The sequence below is a fragment of the Orussus abietinus genome, unplaced genomic scaffold (assembly GCF_000612105.2).
Source record: "Orussus abietinus isolate OABI.00-Male unplaced genomic scaffold, Oabi_2.0 scaffold68, whole genome shotgun sequence".
NCBI classification, from domain to species: domain Eukaryota; kingdom Metazoa; phylum Arthropoda; class Insecta; order Hymenoptera; family Orussidae; genus Orussus; species Orussus abietinus.
The window spans coordinates 243,910-261,948 of NW_019394236.1; the positions used below are offsets into that span (position 1 = coordinate 243,910).

At 41.2% G+C, this 18,039-nt stretch overlaps 4 protein-coding genes across 8 annotated transcripts; 1 reads left to right on the forward strand and 3 right to left on the reverse strand.

Annotated features, from left to right (window-relative positions):
* Positions 1 to 1,455: 1,455 nt before the first annotated feature.
* Positions 1,456 to 4,529, reverse strand: LOC105695781 (inositol-3-phosphate synthase 1-A). The gene is made up of 6 exons (XM_012417689.1): positions 4,170 to 4,529; positions 3,247 to 3,690; positions 2,911 to 3,165; positions 2,590 to 2,832; positions 2,374 to 2,482; positions 1,456 to 2,143 (listed from the first exon to the last, which is right to left on the reverse strand). Exons 1-6 carry the CDS (start codon positions 4,290 to 4,292, stop codon positions 1,761 to 1,763), a joined length of 1,557 nt encoding a protein of 518 aa, XP_012273112.1. The 5' UTR covers positions 4,293 to 4,529; the 3' UTR covers positions 1,456 to 1,760.
* A 1,431-nt stretch (positions 4,530 to 5,960) lies between these two features.
* LOC105695783 (60S acidic ribosomal protein P1) lies at positions 5,961 to 7,338 on the reverse strand. Its single transcript, XM_012417692.2, has 4 exons — positions 7,114 to 7,338; positions 6,624 to 6,774; positions 6,196 to 6,297; positions 5,961 to 6,077 (listed from the first exon to the last, which is right to left on the reverse strand). Exons 1-4 carry the CDS (start codon positions 7,183 to 7,185, stop codon positions 6,064 to 6,066), a joined length of 339 nt encoding a protein of 112 aa, XP_012273115.1. The 5' UTR covers positions 7,186 to 7,338; the 3' UTR covers positions 5,961 to 6,063.
* A 174-nt stretch (positions 7,339 to 7,512) lies between these two features.
* On the forward strand, positions 7,513 to 10,037 carry LOC105695782 (probable serine hydrolase). Of its 2 annotated transcripts, none has more exons than XM_012417690.2 (6): positions 7,513 to 7,769; positions 8,123 to 8,275; positions 8,344 to 8,388; positions 8,528 to 8,763; positions 8,827 to 9,174; positions 9,309 to 10,037. In XM_012417690.2, exons 2-6 carry the CDS (start codon positions 8,224 to 8,226, stop codon positions 9,558 to 9,560), a joined length of 933 nt encoding a protein of 310 aa, XP_012273113.1. In that variant the 5' UTR covers positions 7,513 to 7,769; positions 8,123 to 8,223; the 3' UTR covers positions 9,561 to 10,037. The 2 variants fall into 2 exon arrangements, with proteins under 2 accessions (XP_012273113.1, XP_012273114.1); XM_012417691.2 differs by lacking the exon at positions 7,513 to 7,769 and adding an exon at positions 7,809 to 7,998.
* Positions 10,038 to 12,052: 2,015 nt separating this feature from the next.
* On the reverse strand, positions 12,053 to 17,373 carry LOC105695807 (trafficking protein particle complex subunit 11). Of its 4 annotated transcripts, none has more exons than XM_012417748.2 (21): positions 17,146 to 17,372; positions 16,866 to 17,062; positions 16,628 to 16,797; positions 16,372 to 16,560; positions 16,138 to 16,311; positions 15,898 to 16,065; positions 15,641 to 15,845; positions 15,410 to 15,580; positions 15,225 to 15,303; positions 15,097 to 15,151; positions 14,810 to 15,017; positions 14,521 to 14,729; positions 14,121 to 14,450; positions 13,837 to 14,045; positions 13,600 to 13,736; positions 13,307 to 13,519; positions 13,048 to 13,208; positions 12,706 to 12,928; positions 12,516 to 12,624; positions 12,372 to 12,448; positions 12,053 to 12,298 (listed from the first exon to the last, which is right to left on the reverse strand). In XM_012417748.2, exons 2-21 carry the CDS (start codon positions 17,055 to 17,057, stop codon positions 12,260 to 12,262), a joined length of 3,318 nt encoding a protein of 1,105 aa, XP_012273171.1. In that variant the 5' UTR covers positions 17,058 to 17,062; positions 17,146 to 17,372; the 3' UTR covers positions 12,053 to 12,259. The 4 variants fall into 4 exon arrangements, with proteins under 4 accessions (XP_012273171.1, XP_012273169.1, XP_023290783.1 ...); XM_012417746.2 differs by having other exon boundaries at positions 13,825 to 14,045; XM_023435015.1 differs by having other exon boundaries at positions 13,825 to 14,045; positions 15,410 to 15,845; positions 17,146 to 17,373.
* Positions 17,374 to 18,039: the final 666 nt, after the last annotated feature.

Sequence of the window (18,039 nt, forward strand, 5' to 3'; positions counted from 1 at the left end):
GATCCAAGATGGCGTCGCGTCGGCAGTAGAACGCGCTATTGGTCGAACGCCGCGGCATGACGCGTCCGGAAGTAGCCAATGAAACGCAGGATTCGCTCCTATCGAAGAGATCTCTCTCCTGTATAGCTGATTAATGAGCGAAAAGGAAAGATTATTAACTAATCAAAACCCTAGTAGGAACAACTTAAACAGAGAATTACATTTTTATTATTTTTTAAACAGGTTCATCCGTTCACTGAAAAATTCCAGAAATATTGCTTCAAAGGCAACTTACCGATAACTAATAATTTACCGATAGCCGATAGTGAGGTACTATCCGATTGCTGACTTACCACGAATAATTTATTTCCTTCTTTCTGTAATTATTCCTATCATTTAAATACATTATTCAGAAGGTTTCGAACGTTACAAATTCAGCTGATTTATTCAGTCAAAAAAAAATCAAGTTTTCCTGAAACCTTTTACTAGACATTCGGATATGTAATTTACAGTTGCGCTAAATCTATCATTGATATGGATTTATTAATTAGCGAAATATGTTCGAATATTCCGAAAGGAGAGTTTTAGAGAGGCGAATTAAAATGGACGAAAAAGAAGGGAAAGTTAGCATTGTTTTCGGGCGACGATTCAACGCGTACAGACGCTTTCAGACGTGTCAAACGGGCTGAACTCGAGCATCGAACTTATTTAACCCCCTAGAAATCACGGCGCATTTATGTCGATTTATATTAGAACGAAGACTGGAGGAGGAATGCGAATAATGCAAGGCGTCACCACATCGCGTCTGATAAAGGTCGATCCGGCGTGTATCGAACGTTCCGGTACGACCAAGAATCGCACAACGATGGGTATGTAAATTAAAGGACGCGACTTTTCCACGTCTCGAATAAAACGGAATTTTTTCCAGCGAAGTCGAAATGAAGGCGTCACATGTTCGCCGCTAAAAAGACACAAGTCACCAGATTCTCCTCCAGAAATCCGGCCAAAACTAGAACCTTCCAAGCATACGCAAAAATAAATGACGAATTTAAAGCGTCGTAATATGTCACGTCTGGCAGCAATTATCACACCGAAGAAAGATGTATCTTCCAGAAATTTCTTTCCAAGAAACACCGATGAAAACATTCTTGAAAAATTCCACCGACGTGTTTAACCATCGAGTGCAAATTACCAGTGGTCCCCCAAAGAGAAACATCGCAATTCCAACGAGATATAATCGAGAGGAATCTTCGAAATAAATACAAATTCCTAATAAAGGTAACTCCCTAAAGGCACGCGCACATCATAGCCGAAGCGAGCCGTAATGCATCGTAATATTCCATCTATAATATGCGATGATCCATGTAAAAGCTATGAAATCGATCCCGTGGGGATTTTTAAAATGCGACGCGTTGCGGTACGCCCCGGCATAATGTGTGTGAGCCTTAATAAGTACAGAATGAGAAGAACGAAAACCTCTGCTAAAATCTTTTATTCGGAGGACGAAAATACAAGTACAAAGACATTCGTTGTTCCAACGAGGTATGGAGATCGTGCTTAGGAAATCCGCGACGTCGTTCCGAGTCGAGGGCGCCGTTCCGATGTAACCTCTGCTGCGGGTACTTCTGTAAACTTCTGGGAGCTTCTTCGGATGCCTGGTCAACGAGGAGTTATTGAAATCGACATCGATGAAGACACTGCAGACTCGGACCCTCGCGTCCGCCAAGCGTCAACCCTCGGGCGCGGTATTTTCCCTCCCGCTTCGGCGACAAGTCCCCTCCTCACACGAGCTGAAGACAATTGATTTTATGCTCGAGCAGCATATTGTTCTCGGGTGGCAACGCTAAACAGGCCCTGAGTATATTTTCGATTGCGGCTCTCTGCTTGAAGAGCGCGTTGACGACCGGCGTGCCGGGTGGTACCAAAGGCGCCTTGCACAAATACGAGAGTATGGAAAGTACGCTGTGAAATTCCGTGAATTCCCCGCTTTCGTCGTCGGCTCTCTTAAAGCTGATCCTGGAGCAGAGTTCCGCCAGGACGACCAGGTCGAGTATTATGGGACTGGCCAAGAGGGAGTCCTCACAGGTGTTGTGCACCACGATGGTGTTAACTCCGCCCAGCATGATCTCCGAGGTGTACTCGTCGAGGGCTCGCTTGCTGTCACCTGGACAATGAGACGACAATTTTATCACGCTATTCGGAAGCCCGGAAAATCGGCGTAACGTGTGCACATCGGCGATTTGGCGAATCGTTTATCGGACAGGAAATCTATGAGCAATTTAGATTCGCCCGAGTCACGTACACCGATACAATTGTCTCAGTTTTATCGGCGCAAGGATACTCCTTGCGTAATACTACCTCTATTTTCGAAATCGACAAGATTATTCTACGTACCGACATACGGGACGTATTTGATGACAACACAGTGATCGGGTTTCTCGCCCGGCTGATAGAGAACTCTATTGGATTCCACGACGTCGTCCACCACGTTGCTCTTCGATATCTGTAAGAGGAAACGAGGAGAAATATGGTCAGCGACCGGTTGACAGTAAAAATCTGGTATTTGTTGTTTCGCATTTTCTAATAATAATAAAAAAGTAATCGGCATACCTCTTTCGAGCGAAACTGTTGTGGAGCGGAGAGGTTGTAGCCGTCGTTGTTGCCGAGATGATTGTAGCTGACGATGGACACCGGCTTGATGCCGGCCGATACCAGAAAGTCCACCAGGACGGACTTCAATTTTGTCTGACCCGACTTGAAGTCGTCGCCGCCGATGAAGGTCTTGCAGATCTCGGCCAGCTTGATCGCCCCCGGTACGAAGGTGTTTTGTGGGGAGCCATTTAAATAAGTACACTGAAACATAGTTTCTTTTAGTCGATCCAATTCCGTGAGACCTTCAACCCCATCTCCTACGAAGAAGAGCAATCTTACCCCCTCCAAAGCGGCCGCAACGGCGAACATGGTGCTGGGGCTTATTTCGGAATGATTTTCGTCGATAGCCTTAAGGAGGTTTTCCGCGGTATCGTTGACGCCGGCGATCACGTCCGAAAACCTCTCGGTGTTGGCCGTCCACAGGACGATAACGCGGTCTAAGTTGTTCACGGACTTGAATTCTACAATGTCTTCTCTGATCCGCTGCAGTTGTTCCGCCTTGGATCCTTCGATCACGTTGTTGGCGCGCGTTTCCTAGACCAAACCGTTTCAAAGAATCGTTAGAAGCTGACGATGACGACTCTTAGGTAAACTCTAAAAAGGTACCAGCCATACCTGATTGGCCGCGATGAAGTCGAAATAATAAAGGCTCTTCCTCGGTTTCAGGTGTCCCAAGTGAGGCTTGAGCTGCTTCTGCAGATTAATGTCGATGACCTTAGCGCGTTCCATGGCGTCGGCCAGGTTGGCGCTGTTGATGTCCCAGCCGTCTAGGACGATGTCGTTGGGTTCCACCATGGGCAGCACCCAAGACAACGGGACGTAAGCATCCTTCCCATCCTCGTCGCTCCCCAGCCTCACGGTAGAAGCCTGGGTGAGTGAACCAAACCAATTGGCCTTCTTGAGTCCGTTTTTTGTCTCCCAGCTGAGACCCAATTTGTTCGCCAAAAGAGCCGCGGTTATCGTCGAGCCATTGTTGCCGCCCCAGCCAACAAGCATCACCCCCAGCTTCGGGACGTTCAGCTGGGTGCGGATCCTCAGGTTCGAGGAGACCGGGGTGACCTGCAAAAGAACGTTCTCCAGTTTTCGAGCGATGCCAAAAGGGGGAAAAAAAAAATACTCGACCTTCGTATTCGCTTCTAAATCGGTCTAAAAATAACGTTCGATCATACCAAGGATGCTTGCCGCTCTCTCGTTTCTAACACTTTTTTTTTATTATTCAAAGAATTTAAAAAAGAAAATTTTTTATCACCCTTATCTTAGATTCTACCAAAGTCGAGGAAAAACGCGGACAGCTGCCATTGGATCGTATTGAACGAAAGTGACGAATTTTAAATATTCTTTTTTCTCTTGATTCCAACTTCTACCTAAATCGGGGGAAGCGCGCGCCGGCCAATCATGGATCTGTATCTGTATCTTTTCGAATTTCAACCATTAACTAAAGGCCCAGTACCATTACCAATCATGGATCGCGATTCTCTCGATAGAGGGTAAAGTCAAGGTCGAGTACTACCGCGGGAAGTAAGGTACTCCCAACTTACCACGTACTCTGGATGCTGGTCGTCGGGTCGCCTGACCTTGGTCGTGTGGTACTCGTACTCGGCCTCTATGCACTCCTTGGTGTACTTCACCTTGGGCGAGTCTACGTAGACCTTTGGGGCCATGGTCTTTGAAAAAATCCGAAGGAGCAGCACGATACCTTCGGGCGAGCTCGAATTTTGGCGCGACGTTCAAAATTCCCGCGCGGACTAGCGAAGGGAGCGGATAAATCGGTGCAAAGTAACCCCCGGGAAAAATATAAGAAAGCGCTATCGAGATCGACGGTGGGAAAGAAAAACTGTCGTACCGGTTCGAATAGTGGTTCGGATCGGATGCGAGTGAGTCGCGGCTTGTGTGCGAGCGGCATAAAAGAACGTCGAGCAACCGCCCCTCCATGCTTTCGGACCACGTATATGCGTAACGTTATTATACACATACATATGTATATATATATTCGGTTACCGGCAAAGACGTCCGGCTTATCAATCGAGTCGAATCGCGGCGGTAAACTCGAACGTGCTTCGACGGTAGAATTCCCTTTGCACTAACGGCTTCAATTTCGACGTTATCGTTCGTTTGCGATATTGCCGATATCGTAACTCGATCCTCGCCGATCCATCGGTGACTTTCAACTTCTGGGCAAAATTTATGCGGAGACAGTCTATTCTTCTACAGAAACGAATAACAGAAGAATTTACATTAACGTCGTAAAGCTATCGATGGATCTAACAGAATCATTCGGCAAAATTTCCCCTGAAAAAGAGAACAAAAACCTGTCAATATCCCATACGTGGCATGTAATAAATACGTCGCTTTAATGATCTTCAATCAGGACGTGTACTTTCGAGGTTAGACTTGGCAGTTCTTCGCCCAGCTCTTAAAAAACTGGAGATAATCCATGTTCGATCGTTAAGGGGATATCGTATTTACATATGATAAATAATTAATGAATCTTTATCTTGATAGATGGAGCAAGTACCGGAAGCAATTTTTTCTCTTTTTTTTTTCAATTTCGGACAACCCGTTTCGATCCCATCCTCAGTTGGATCGTTTTTCGCGTGTTCAGCTGGCGCCATCTTGGATGTTTCTCGATCAGCGGAGAAGGAGAAAGGGACATTCCACTTTCGTCCAGATTCATACGACGCTAGCTTGTAGATTGTCGCAATTGATTCATCCAGTTGAGATGTGTCGAGAACCTTCCTAACGACAATTACGGCTAGCAGATCGGTCATGGGGTCTCCCGGCAGCGTCGCCGATTGTGGCGACTAATTCTCTGACAACAGACGAGGTCTTGCCCCAGTCTTCCACCGATTAGTTCATCTCGAACAGTCTGCAGATTTCCTAACATGAACTTTTCCTCTGCTAAGAGACTCGCAAATGAAGAGCAATTCTTGGCTAGAAATTTTGATACGGAAGCGGATCATGTTAGAATTCATATTAATTACTGTCAGGCAGTATCGACTTGAAAGTACCCGCCTTCCAGAAGCTTCCACAGACGCACGCGATTCACGCATGACGAGCTATAAGAAGTTGGAAAACAGGATTTTTTATACACCTTTTCCTTGTTCTTTTGGAAGAAATCAAAGACGCAGCACTCACTTAACTATATGTCACTGTCCCAGAATTATAATACCATGATATTTCCTTTACTTGAAAATATTTCACTCGGCAAGTTACCAACAAAGAAATTTCATAAACTTGCTAGAAACATTTGTGGCAATGAATGTAGCATTAGGTTTAATATAATCATATTGGAATCTTGAACTAGCAAAAAGAGCTCTGCTGCATCCAACTTTGGTTATTTCTTTTTTTATTACTTTTTCAATGTACAATATAACTGTACAATAGAGTATAGACCCATTGAAGATCTTCCTCCGCACACAGCGATCCTTAGTTTTAATCGAACAGACCTAGGACAGAAAAAGAGGAAATATATTTGAAAAGGGTGTTTTATTAATTTTTTGAAGATCGACCTGGCTAATTCTCTTAAAAACTTATATAGTTTCGGTTATTTAATTCCTTACTCACCAAAACCCATGTCGTCGTCTGATTCTTCTTCGGGTTCCTCTTTCTTCTTCTCTTCCTTGGCAGGTGCAGCTTCAGCAGACGCCGGCGCAGCAGCAGCTGGTGCTGTTTTGAGAAAACGGATTCATAATTAAAACATGTTTAATCGATTCAGATTTTATTTTTAAATAATCGTCTAACACAAAGGTCATGTCGTCGACTGTACTATAGATCTAGCTCATAACTGATCCAATCTAATGGGTCATTCGACGCATATTGTTATTCTCTTTTTTGCTGACCGCACTGGCAAAAGAATTGACCAGTCCAGTGGATGAAAAGAGATTTCACAATAATTGTTATACATCCAAATACTTCCACTAATTGTCATACGGCAACATTAAAAAAATAAGTTACTAATCGAGGATAGATAACAACAATGAATAAAAACATACCACCAGCAACTGGTGCAGCCCCAACTCCGGAACTTATGTTTGTAATAAGATCTTTCACATTAACATTCTCCAGGGCTTTAGCAAACAACCCAGGCCAGTAGGGTTCGACGTCCACATTTGCCGCTTTAAGAATCGTCTGTATTTTCTCTCCCTGAAGTGATTTCATTTTTACTTTAGTTCACGAAAAGTACGAATGCAAATAATAGTTCACAGCAATTTCACAATAAGTCATTTAACAGTCAATTTGACGCAAAACGTGACAAACACAAGAAGACTTGAGGATAATCGTCGCGAGCAATTAAGGTTATGTACCACTGTTGCAAACACGTTTTTTTATCGTTTTAGCACGTAAAATACAAATCAAAATAGACGTGACGATGTATGTGATAAGGAAAGAAATTAAATAAACATGAAATTCTTTGTTGCAAATAAATAAATAATTAATACATGCGTGAAACAATACATGTCAATAGCAGGTGAGGTTACTTACCGTAACCGCTACGTCGTCGTCGACGAGGATCAGGGCGGAATATACGCACGCGAGCTCTGCTTTTGTCGCCATATTTTCGTGTATAATTCGAGGGTGGATGAGCTTTTACGAACGTGCAAGTCGCCGATACGGCTTTAACTCCAAAGTAGAGAACAAACACGTCGAAAGCACAAAACACCGGAAAGACCACGGACGAGCTGGCTCCCGATAACGGAACTCGATTCAGCGCCACCAAGACGGTTGGTGTTCCATAAGTGAACCTCGTAAAAGCTGCATGGATGTACATATGATAGATAAGTAAGGAAAGTCAGTGGCGGTGTGATGGCGCAATGATCAAAGGGGAACGTGCAAGAAGTATGAAAGAGTGCGCAGCCCGTGAATCGCTGTCGCCTATCGGCCATCAACCGAAACTGTTCCATATTCAGCATTTACTTGCTTTTCATTCCATAACAGATTCAGATTTTACCTACAAATCGAAAACTCTTTCTCGAGGACGTAGGCATTCTCTACTAGCTTTGATTTCAGGTATAGTCATGCGCGCACGTGTGAATTGAGATCGCGTCTGACAACCTAACTTAACCTTATCAACGATTGTGAATATGTGGTATGGTGTAAAAGTTCATAATTGATGTGATCCCTGTGTGCAACCATTGCAGGTAAGACGAAGTTTGATCATTACATTTGAAATGAAATCAGAAAATAAGAAGAATAAATATAACGCTAACAATAAATAACTTAGCAACAATAAGTAGGTTAGTTCAACGAGAATCATGATACGTCAGATTGGTTCTGCCATACACCCGAGGAGAAATCGAGGTACTCAGTGAAGTTGGCACTTAACGTGACACTCTTTTGCTTTCTCCAAGCACTATCAGCTTCAAAAGTGTATGAACGAACTTTGATCAAGTGAAATAAATCAATTACGCAATTAACCTCTTCAACGTTTTTATTTTAATTACGCGTGTCCATCAAGGTTAATTACTGATAAATACAGTAAAACTTGTTCTAGGTGGTGGATCCGCAGTTATAAATTTCCTCCTGCTAGCAACAAGTCTGGCCTGGTCGATGACAGAATAATTACAACCCTGGAGCTCACTGAAAGTGCTTAAAATGTCTAATGACATAGTCGATATGGACAATGCGAATGGCTACAACGATCCTGGTAAATGGGTATTTAAATTTTCTAATGAATGTTACGGTCTGTTTCTTATATACATTTTTTAATTCCAGTTGTCGAGGAGATTCAAATTCCTGTTCCTTGGGGTCACATCAGTGGTAAGAGTATTTTTTAAGACTATGTAATATAAAATATGTAATGTTGTGTTATTTAAAATTGTTGTACCAGAAATTTTAGCATAATTATGTGTCACGTGATAGGTTGAGTGGCACAGTTTAATTTAAAGTGTGAATTCAGGAAAATGGTGGGGTTCGACAACTCAGCAACCGATTGTAGCACTACATGGCTGGCAAGATAATGCTGGAAGTTTCGATAGACTGGCGCCTATGCTATGCAAGGAGATGCCAATTCTTAGCATAGACCTTCCAGGTCATGGATTTTCCTCGCATCATCCTGAAGGACAATTTTATTATATGTTCTGGGATGGAGTTATTGTTTTACGCAGACTTGTTAAATATTACAAATGGAACAAGGTGAGATCTAAAAAATATTTTTCCATATTCAGTATCTTAATAACAGTGCATGTTTCTTTGTAGGTGAAACTTCTAGGGCACTCCTTAGGAGGAGCAATATCGTTTCTTTATGGTGCATCATTCCCAGATGAAGTGGATTTCCTGATAAGTTTGGACATTGTCAGCCCAAGTGTCAAAAATCCAAAAACTGTGGCAGAAATCACTGGGAATTTCATAGACAAGTTTATTAAATATGAGTCCTTGACACTGGAGGACGTACCCTCTTATCAATATAACGATATGTTGAAAATTGTTCTTGAAGCTTATAATGGCTCCATCACCAAAAGCAGTGCCGAGATTCTAATGAAACGTGGAATGCAACCAGGTCATACTCCTGGATTTCACTACTTCTCCCGTGACCCTCGACTTAAGGTAACTTTCTTTGTTTGACAGGTCAGCGTCAAAGGATCTACAACGTAACCTATTCTAATCGGTTCAACATTTGCTTAACAAAACTGTGAGACACTGCATATTCTTATATTGTATTCAAATGAAATTTTTTTCAGGTTTCCACATTAGGTATGCTATCATTAGACGTAGTCATGGCCTATGCAGGTCGCGTTAAATGTGCCTACCTCAATATCCGAGCCTGCCCCGGCATGAAATTCGACAATCCGGAGAGTTACAAACTGGTACTCGATGAAATAGAAAAGGTTTCCAAGAGATTCAGGTACTGCGAGATCGAAGGCACGCACCATGTGCACCTGAACTCCCCTGAAAGGGTAGCTCCCCTGATCTTGGAATTTATAAAACACTAACGATACGTGATCCTAGACCTTGATGTAGTCCCTCGATCACAGCTTGTTTCGTAGATATTTTGTGGTGAAGAGCAAGTCGTTAATCGCAAATAAGTAGCGAATCCTCAATCTTTAACATCACCAGAATTTCACAGAGAAAAAATCTTAAGTGTACGTTCATTTTTGTAGCCTAAAATTGGTCTAACAGGCCTATTTATTTAGGAATTGAGTGTTGCGTTAACTTCGAGAATGTTAGCCACTAAACGACAAAACGAAGTTTTTTTGGGTACTTTCTCATTTACTGATAATTTAATTGACGATTTCATTCTTTTTTTACGAGATGACTAGGGCAGGGCCCGTTCTATTTTTGTCTAGTTTCGTCTTAATGACGTATAATAGAATGATTTTTAAAAGCTTCGTTATCCGATCGAACAAACTATGTAACATGTACGCGTCGGACGTGTACAATTATGAATAAAAGACAGCTAATTTAATTTACGTCCGTTGCTGTTTCATTGCCGGCGACTCCCTGGGTGGTTTTTTGTATCCTGTTAGAGAGCTCCTGAATCCTGGCAGTTCACCGACGAGACATTCATGTTTATTCTCTAGAATTTTTCGCCTATCTGCAGAAAGACCGGTTCGCGTTTATGTAACTCAAACCTGAACTGATAAGCTACTTCTAAATGATACTCGCTATCGTCTCACCTTGTCTTTTTCCGTACTCAATATTTTTTTTATGCCTCTTATACTTATGCCTTTTATTTTATTCGTTTCGCGTTACTTCTACCCCTTATTTTATCCATCGGTTGTACAACATTCGGGAGACTTTATCAGTTTTATCGACTAACAGAGGACACTCCTATCTTTCGGAATATTGCCAGTCACGCGGGAATTCGGAATAGTTACACGATTGTTGAAACAGATGTTCTCGGAAAGGAAATTAATAATCGTACCATCGGTCCGACGATCTAACGGGTCGAGCGGAGTATTTGATCAGCTGACGAGCTGTCGAATTTCAAAGTAAGGCAACGGAACGCAAAGAAGTCTTAAGCTTCGGAGTGATCTAGGCTACCATCGGGTCTCCAGTACATCTTTTGCTTCATTTAGCGTAACAAGGTGTTCCCTTGGATTTAAATGAAAATTTATATATTATACAAAATTGTATAAAATAATGTAAAGTCGTATAAATATGGACAAATGAAGAAGAGATCGACTTTAGTGTCCGACCTCGGGGTGAGATCCGCGATGGTTGCATCCGGTTGTTAAGTATTATGTTCCTTTTAAGTCGCTCGCCAAGTTCTCTCGTTATCAAAATACCTCGGAAACGTGCCCTCGCTATCGAACGTCCAACGTTCGTAAAATGGCATGCATACTATAATTACCACCACGATAGGATGACCCAGTAGTGCAAGAATTGGCATGGATGCACCATTCTGACGAGTCAAGTCGATCGTCTAGATCCTTTTACGCTGAGTTTTGTGTCTTCTGAATGAGTGCTTCGTTTCCACATCGGTTTAGGGGGTTTCTTAAAGATGTATGAAGAATTTCGGTAGTATAGAAACAAACAATTTTTCTAAGAGAATCCACAGAACCGATCGACATTTGGTAACGTCTTATCGACCCGATCTGTCGATCCAAACGTTCAACAAACTTTTACTCGATAAGTTTGTTCGTTCGGCTCGAGTTATCGGGTTGAAGGGTCCATCGATGTTGTGGAAGAGACTCGACAAGTAAATAGTCCATAAGAAGAAGCAATCATGTTTTTTTTACTGTATTTCTTAGAAAATCACGGTAAGCTTTAGACAACTCTGCGAGCTCTTGTTGAGTTGGGGTGAAAAATCCTATTGTCCTCAGTCGTGCTCTTGTAATCTCCAAATTCTAAAAGTAGTGCATTATTTTTTAATCATTTCATCTGTCTAGTCAGAAAAACAAATCACAGGTATTACCTTCAAAAGTCGCTCATTACGAAGATGTGCTTCCTGGTGATCCATGTTAGAGCTCTTTTTGTAACGAGAATTTCGGCAGAAAACAGGTATGTACGCATTCGTCACAGTACTTCAAATCTCTCAAGGTTTTCTCTGTAATTAATGATTAACTTACCTAACCTCCTCGTTGCCATGCAACCGCTACGCACTTCGCGCACGATTTTTGTACTCAACTAGGTTATTCTTGTATCCTACGCAACAATGCAATTTGTTAACGTGCACTGCATAATTTTTTAATGCTAACGAGTCTGTTAAAATTTGTTACATCACAAACGATACAACAAACAGGACAAGGGTTCAGCAACAACTAAGATGTTTCAATCTCAATCTAACTCATCACACCTTGAAGTCCTTAAAGTGCAGTCCAATCAAGAAGAACCGAAAAGAATCTATGCTGTCAACTCCAGAGCTTATTAAAGTGTCATCCATGTTCTAGTTAACACAACGGAGTAGGAAAGGATATGTTTATTGTGGAATTAAGCGTCAATATTTGTGAATGAAACAAATAAAGTACCACTTCACCTGATGTCACTTCCACGGTTAACATTTAATACCGACAAGTTACTGTAATTAAACTTTATTTAATATAAACTGTAGTCTGTATTTTCGAGATTATGGTTTGTAATCTTGATAAATGTATCTTTTTTAATGTCTTAAGTCTTCACGAACAGTACTATATTTAAGATCGAGAAAACAAGGAAATGTCATTAGCGAGTCACCCTTTCACTTTGTCATTCACTGTGCTTCGCGTATTTCTACACTTTGCAGTTGAGGCTAAAACAAATTAACCAGTATAAAAAGTAATTCAAAATTATTTAGTGGCTTTTCTTTAAGTTCTTAAACTCACCATGATATAGACATGGCTCCGCTGAGATCTTTCCAACACTTCGGCAAGTCGACTTCCATTTATCTTATGCTCGTCATCTATACAAGAACAAGTTATGTAAGAAGTGTCAATATTGCCAGTTTATCTACACAAGTAAGCACATACCAGCAGCAACCGTCAGAGACAAGGTGGGCAGAGCTACGAAACCTGGCACTAGTGGGCGTAGAATCCACTCGATTTTATGTTCTTCATGTGGCAGTAAATAGACATCCACCTGAAGAAAAATAAAGGAACTACTAAATCTGACTTTTAAGAAATAAATATAGTTCAAGTTGGCTAAAAGTACTCGACTCACATGTTTGTGTCCACTGAACATGAAGGCATCGCTAGCTATCATGAGACTACGCAAGGTAATTAGATAGTTGGTATGATTACGGATAAAGTAAGAGACATACAGAGGTGTGCAAACCCATCCATGGGCTGGCAACTGCACCTCCAATCCCACACCTACATCCTCCACTTTTAATGGTGACAGCGTTACACTACTGCTTGTTTCTAAACTTCCAGGCGAATTAGCACTGTAAATAACATTTTCATGAATTAATAGGTTGAATAGAGGTATTATTTACTGAAAGTTTATGTAATGTACTGCTCGTATAATTTAACTATCTCTCCCTGATTTTCTATGATTATTTACCGTTTCCACTTAATAGTGTAGACTCCAATACTGACAGGTTGTTCACTGCCTACTTTGGGGACGAGGGATACAGCTTCCGCAGCAGTTTCTCCATCATGAAGAATAACTCCTTCCAAAGTGGAATTCTTGGGCTCCTCCTTCTCCCACACTAATGAATCTCCCTAATTGAATATGTATTCTCTATCATCATCCCTTTTTTGAATTAATCCATCAAGTTTCCCTGTAATCTGTTTTGTATAAATTAATCTAGTAGACTCACCAGCTTAATCGATGTACTGATTATTGTAATAGGCCAAGGAGAGAGGCAGGTGATGCGAGGCATCAGGATAAATGACTCATTAACAAAGCCCTTATTCATAGTCTCAAAGAGAGTAGTGTAAAATCGAGTTGCTACATCGAAAGGTTTATTCACTGGAAGGGTGTAGATCAATTCTTTCGCACCCCTTTGCCGGTCTATTGTAGAATACTCTACCTGTAAGCAATCCAGAAATCATAATAACATTATTCATTTCATTTCAGTCCAAATTTTAAACTAATAATATATTATTATACCTTCATCAGGAATTTCCTGTCACCAATTTTATGAGACCTCACGTAAATCGTCTCTTGAACAGGTTTATCTTTCTTGATGGCTTTTAAATCCACCAAGATAGTCGACAGTTTGTTGATCATGTCTAAGCTAAGATCCGCTGAAAAGATATTAAATTATATTAAATATATGATTTTACTTTTCATTAATCCAGAGTCACCGATGAGCCTTCGGAAGGACCTATTCACCATAACACATACTCGAGTGTTCATCGTTAGGATCTTGTGCCAAAAGAGAAACGGTAAGGCGAGCATCGTGAATCTCTTCAGCAGAGGATACACTGATGTTGATTGGAAGCCACTCTACCAGAAGAGAGGGGGCCTTTGCTTCGGCAACTACATCTACACTGGATTCCTGAGCCTTGATTTGAATACTGGTCACTGGCTTCACCTTTGCAAATTCCCCACCCCTGAGAGTCGAGGTAATCCCAGGTAAATAATTATTGCTACCCTTTGGAGCATCAAAGAAAATCAAATCCTCTTACCGTAGCTGCTGTATCTCAGGATACAACCTGTCCAGGAGATTGGACTCTCCATTGGTGGCGGAGAACCTCAAGACGACACAGTAACTTTTCTCATCTCCCAGATAAAGTGAAACGGAAGTGATCTGCAGTTCAGTCCCACTGGGCTGCTTTGGAACCCGGAAACTGCATACACGCTTCTTTGTCTCTCCAGAAGCAATCTTCAAGGAAGTGTCCATGCTCCCGGAATCCCTCCAATCCAATCCATCATCTAATCTAAACTCCGAACTATATCCTGCACCAGCTACGGTCACTGTACACTTTGAAAATTCCGCTGCACCAAGATGTAGATTTCTAGAAGGTAAAATAATAATTAAACTAATTTCAATTTTTGAGGTTATTGGAGAGAACCTAATAAGCCAACCTTACGAATACTTCGACGATGAGGACGGAATCAACGCTAATTAATGGCCCCTCAGTGAACCTGGCCTTCACCTCAACGAAAGTAGCCATGTTGTTGTCATCAATGGTGAAAAGCAGGGGTTCGGGTCGATTCAGTTCCGCAGTCCATTTCTCCATGGAAAGTCCTATCGAGTTCTCCGGAAGGTCTACTTCCGGATTAGGAACTTTCCTCTAAAGTTAGAAGAGAGTTCTTATCTGGTTGAAACAGTTTCAAGGTGAAACACAAAGATGCGATAATGAAGGAAACGTACACGTAGGATGTTCAGGATATTTTCGAATATAAGAGATCGCTGGACTTCGGAGAAGAGAGTGCCTGGTCCAAGTGCCTCCAGGGCCAGAGTTAGATAGTCCTGAATATTCGCCATAAGGTAGGCTGCTCGTAAACCATTCTTCAGGACATCTGTCAATAGCACTGGCCAACGTTCGCTGCGATATTCCCATAGCATATGCATCAACAGACTGCAGTGTAAAAACATGGTTTATCAGCGTAATTAATTTAGACTATGACAGTTTAAATTAATTGCTATTCAAAGCTTACGTCAAAACCTTTCCGTAGTCCATGCAGTTATAATACTCGTCAGCCATTTGTGCCACTATAACAGATAAACCATCCAAGGATCGCTTGGACTCATCCTTACTTCCAATTGACATTACCTAGATACTCACCTAGATACCTGCGCATCCTTGGACAACGGAATATCAAGAACTGGGTAATTGCATTGCCTAATAATCCTATTATTATGTCCTGTAAGTGGTGGAATATTTTCCCATACATAATATTGTTGTTCTATCTGGTTAATAGTTCTTACCGTAATAAAAAAGTACATAAATAAAGATAAATGGTCACTTACGGAATGATTGACCACAGTCTTCTCTTTGTATTGTAGAGCTTGAATTGCTGCCAATTCTCGGGGTGCATCTGCTGGTTCTGCACTCAGTTTTCCAGGACGCCATGGTCTCTGCCCATAGAATTCTAGTTTGTCTTGGTCGGCCAGTGGATCTGGATCTGGATAGTTGACCTTCTGAAATTTCAATTTAACTGGGTAAATGATGAGAAAGAAAGTAGAAGAGTAAGAACATACATCGCAAAGTTCACGACAGGCTGATTTCCTTAAAGTTGCGTGTTGCGCTGCTAATTGGAAGTAGTAGCCAGGATGTTGAGTCGAGACTGCAGAAAGTCCCTGGCGTATTGCCTCGTCAAAGAGCTCCGCAAAGGTAGAGAACTGAGCTGACATCCATGCATGGTGTTCAAAGGCTAATTCTTTCGGTCCAGTTCGCAGCTTAAATCTTATATAAATTGTCATAAGTTGGGATTATTAAATAGAACTGGAACACATACCTGTCTGTGTGACCTCGAAACTGACCAATGGCATCTTTTGGGCGATTTAGTTTAAACATTAGTCTGCAGAGTTTATAGTTAATAAAGCTTGCTACAGTCTTCACTTCCATTGCATTGGTATCCACTATACGTATGTCCAAGATATGGTTATATGCTTGCGAGTAATGCCTAAGAAAAATTAAAAATTAAGAAGAAATGATTTATGATTGTTGGATTATTTTGAAATATAAATAGTTTTACTTGTAAGCTATATGTTGGTCTTGTCTTAGTTCATTCAAAAACCCCATCTTGAACTGATGCCGAACAAATAAATACTGATGAGTAGTCTTATTCAACTGGTCTCGGTGTGCCTTAACAACATGATACTCATGATAGTAGAAACTTCTGCTGAGTTCATAAAGGGCACTTTCTAATCTAAAAAAGAAAATATTCATAATTATCTTATTAATATTTTCAAGTATTCGGAAATTTTACCTGGAAACGTATCCCAGTAGATGATCCCCATGTGGTAACGCATATAACATTTTAGCTGGTAATTCACAAGCTCCACAGAGTGCCGCGGCACGTTCTGTTGCTACAACATCTTCAGCATCCGGTGGTGGTGGAGCACAATGTTGTATCAAAACCACTGCAATTTTTGTACTTCGGCCATCAAGCACAGCCCTATTATACATATCGTATGATTATTCATACTGGCATCAAGTATTGTTTTAGAAGCCAAATTCTTTACCGCAAGGATTGCACCCGAGAAGCACATTCAATTTTCTTATCATTCCAAGTAGCATCATTCCAGTCTAAATCATAAAAGACTGCAACAATTGATGGAATCTCATGTAAATATTTAGGCATCCAATTACGCTTCAATATTCCTTTTGGAATATACCACTCGTACGAATTCCGCTGAAATAAACAAAAATATAGGAACATATTTCTACGTTAAATATGCTTTAAGCGAGTTTTGTCCTAACCTTAGGTTTAACCATTGGAAACGCATGGTTGTCATTCAGGAGTTTAAATCGCACGGGAACACCATCCGTCCGCCTATTGTTGCTGAACGCATCCCAAATAGATCGATGGACAGGATTGCTGGTGATATCTAAACCCATAACTCCTATCAGAGCTAGGGGCTTCGCAACTAACTCTGGTGGTAAATCAGCCATAGTCACTATAAAAAAACCTTTTTTATTACTTTACCTACCAGCAAGTTTTATCAATAAATTAATAAAGTACATTCAATTAAATACTGACCTGTCAGGGCCCAAATTTGTTAAGTACTAAATTATATCCTCACTGGATAGAACATTGTCCAACATACATTTCTACTTAAACGTAGTTTAATTTATTTACTTTTTATGCTATATTCTATTCACAACTGTTGCTTTTTAGCTATTTATCGTCATTTTTATGCTCTATTACTGTTCTTGTAAGTAGATGTCATAACCTAAAATCATACTAGAATATATGAATCACATAGCAGAGATGAGTTGAGAGATTGCTCATGGGCAGGGTCGCGCGATCGCCTCCTGTGCTGCCACCCGGTGGAGAATACGGACGGCTATCGCACTTGTCACCTGTTACCCTTCAGTGGCGGCGCAACACATTTCTGGTGAGGGCTCATGCAATCGAGATAGGACCGATCGCGGGACCCTGCCCGTGAGCAATCTCCCAACTCATCTCTGCACATAGCCACTTTTCTATCCGATAGTATCAATCAAGGTCCGATAGTATCGAATATCGAGGTTCGATTTTTTTCGACCAATTTCAACTGCCGCGTCGTTCAAACCTGATGTATCATGTTTTGCACAGACGAGAATAGATTTAAGAGAAATTGTTCGTGTGATGAGAGAAAACCAGTAATTGCAACCACAATTACAATTCAGTACGGTCCCTATCTCTCTTGGGGAATTATTAGACATAGGACGGAACGATTACAATGTTTAATAGGTAAATATTATATTATAGGTTACACTTGGACTATTTGTAAAACAATGTCATCCGATAAACATTTCAGAAACAATGCAGGAAATGGGTCATACTGTGATATTAGTACCTACTGCATTCTTTGACCGACTTGAATTGTACATTAAAGGGAAACTAATATTTCGGGGTAAAATAACAAATTTCGAAATAAATCCGATTGAC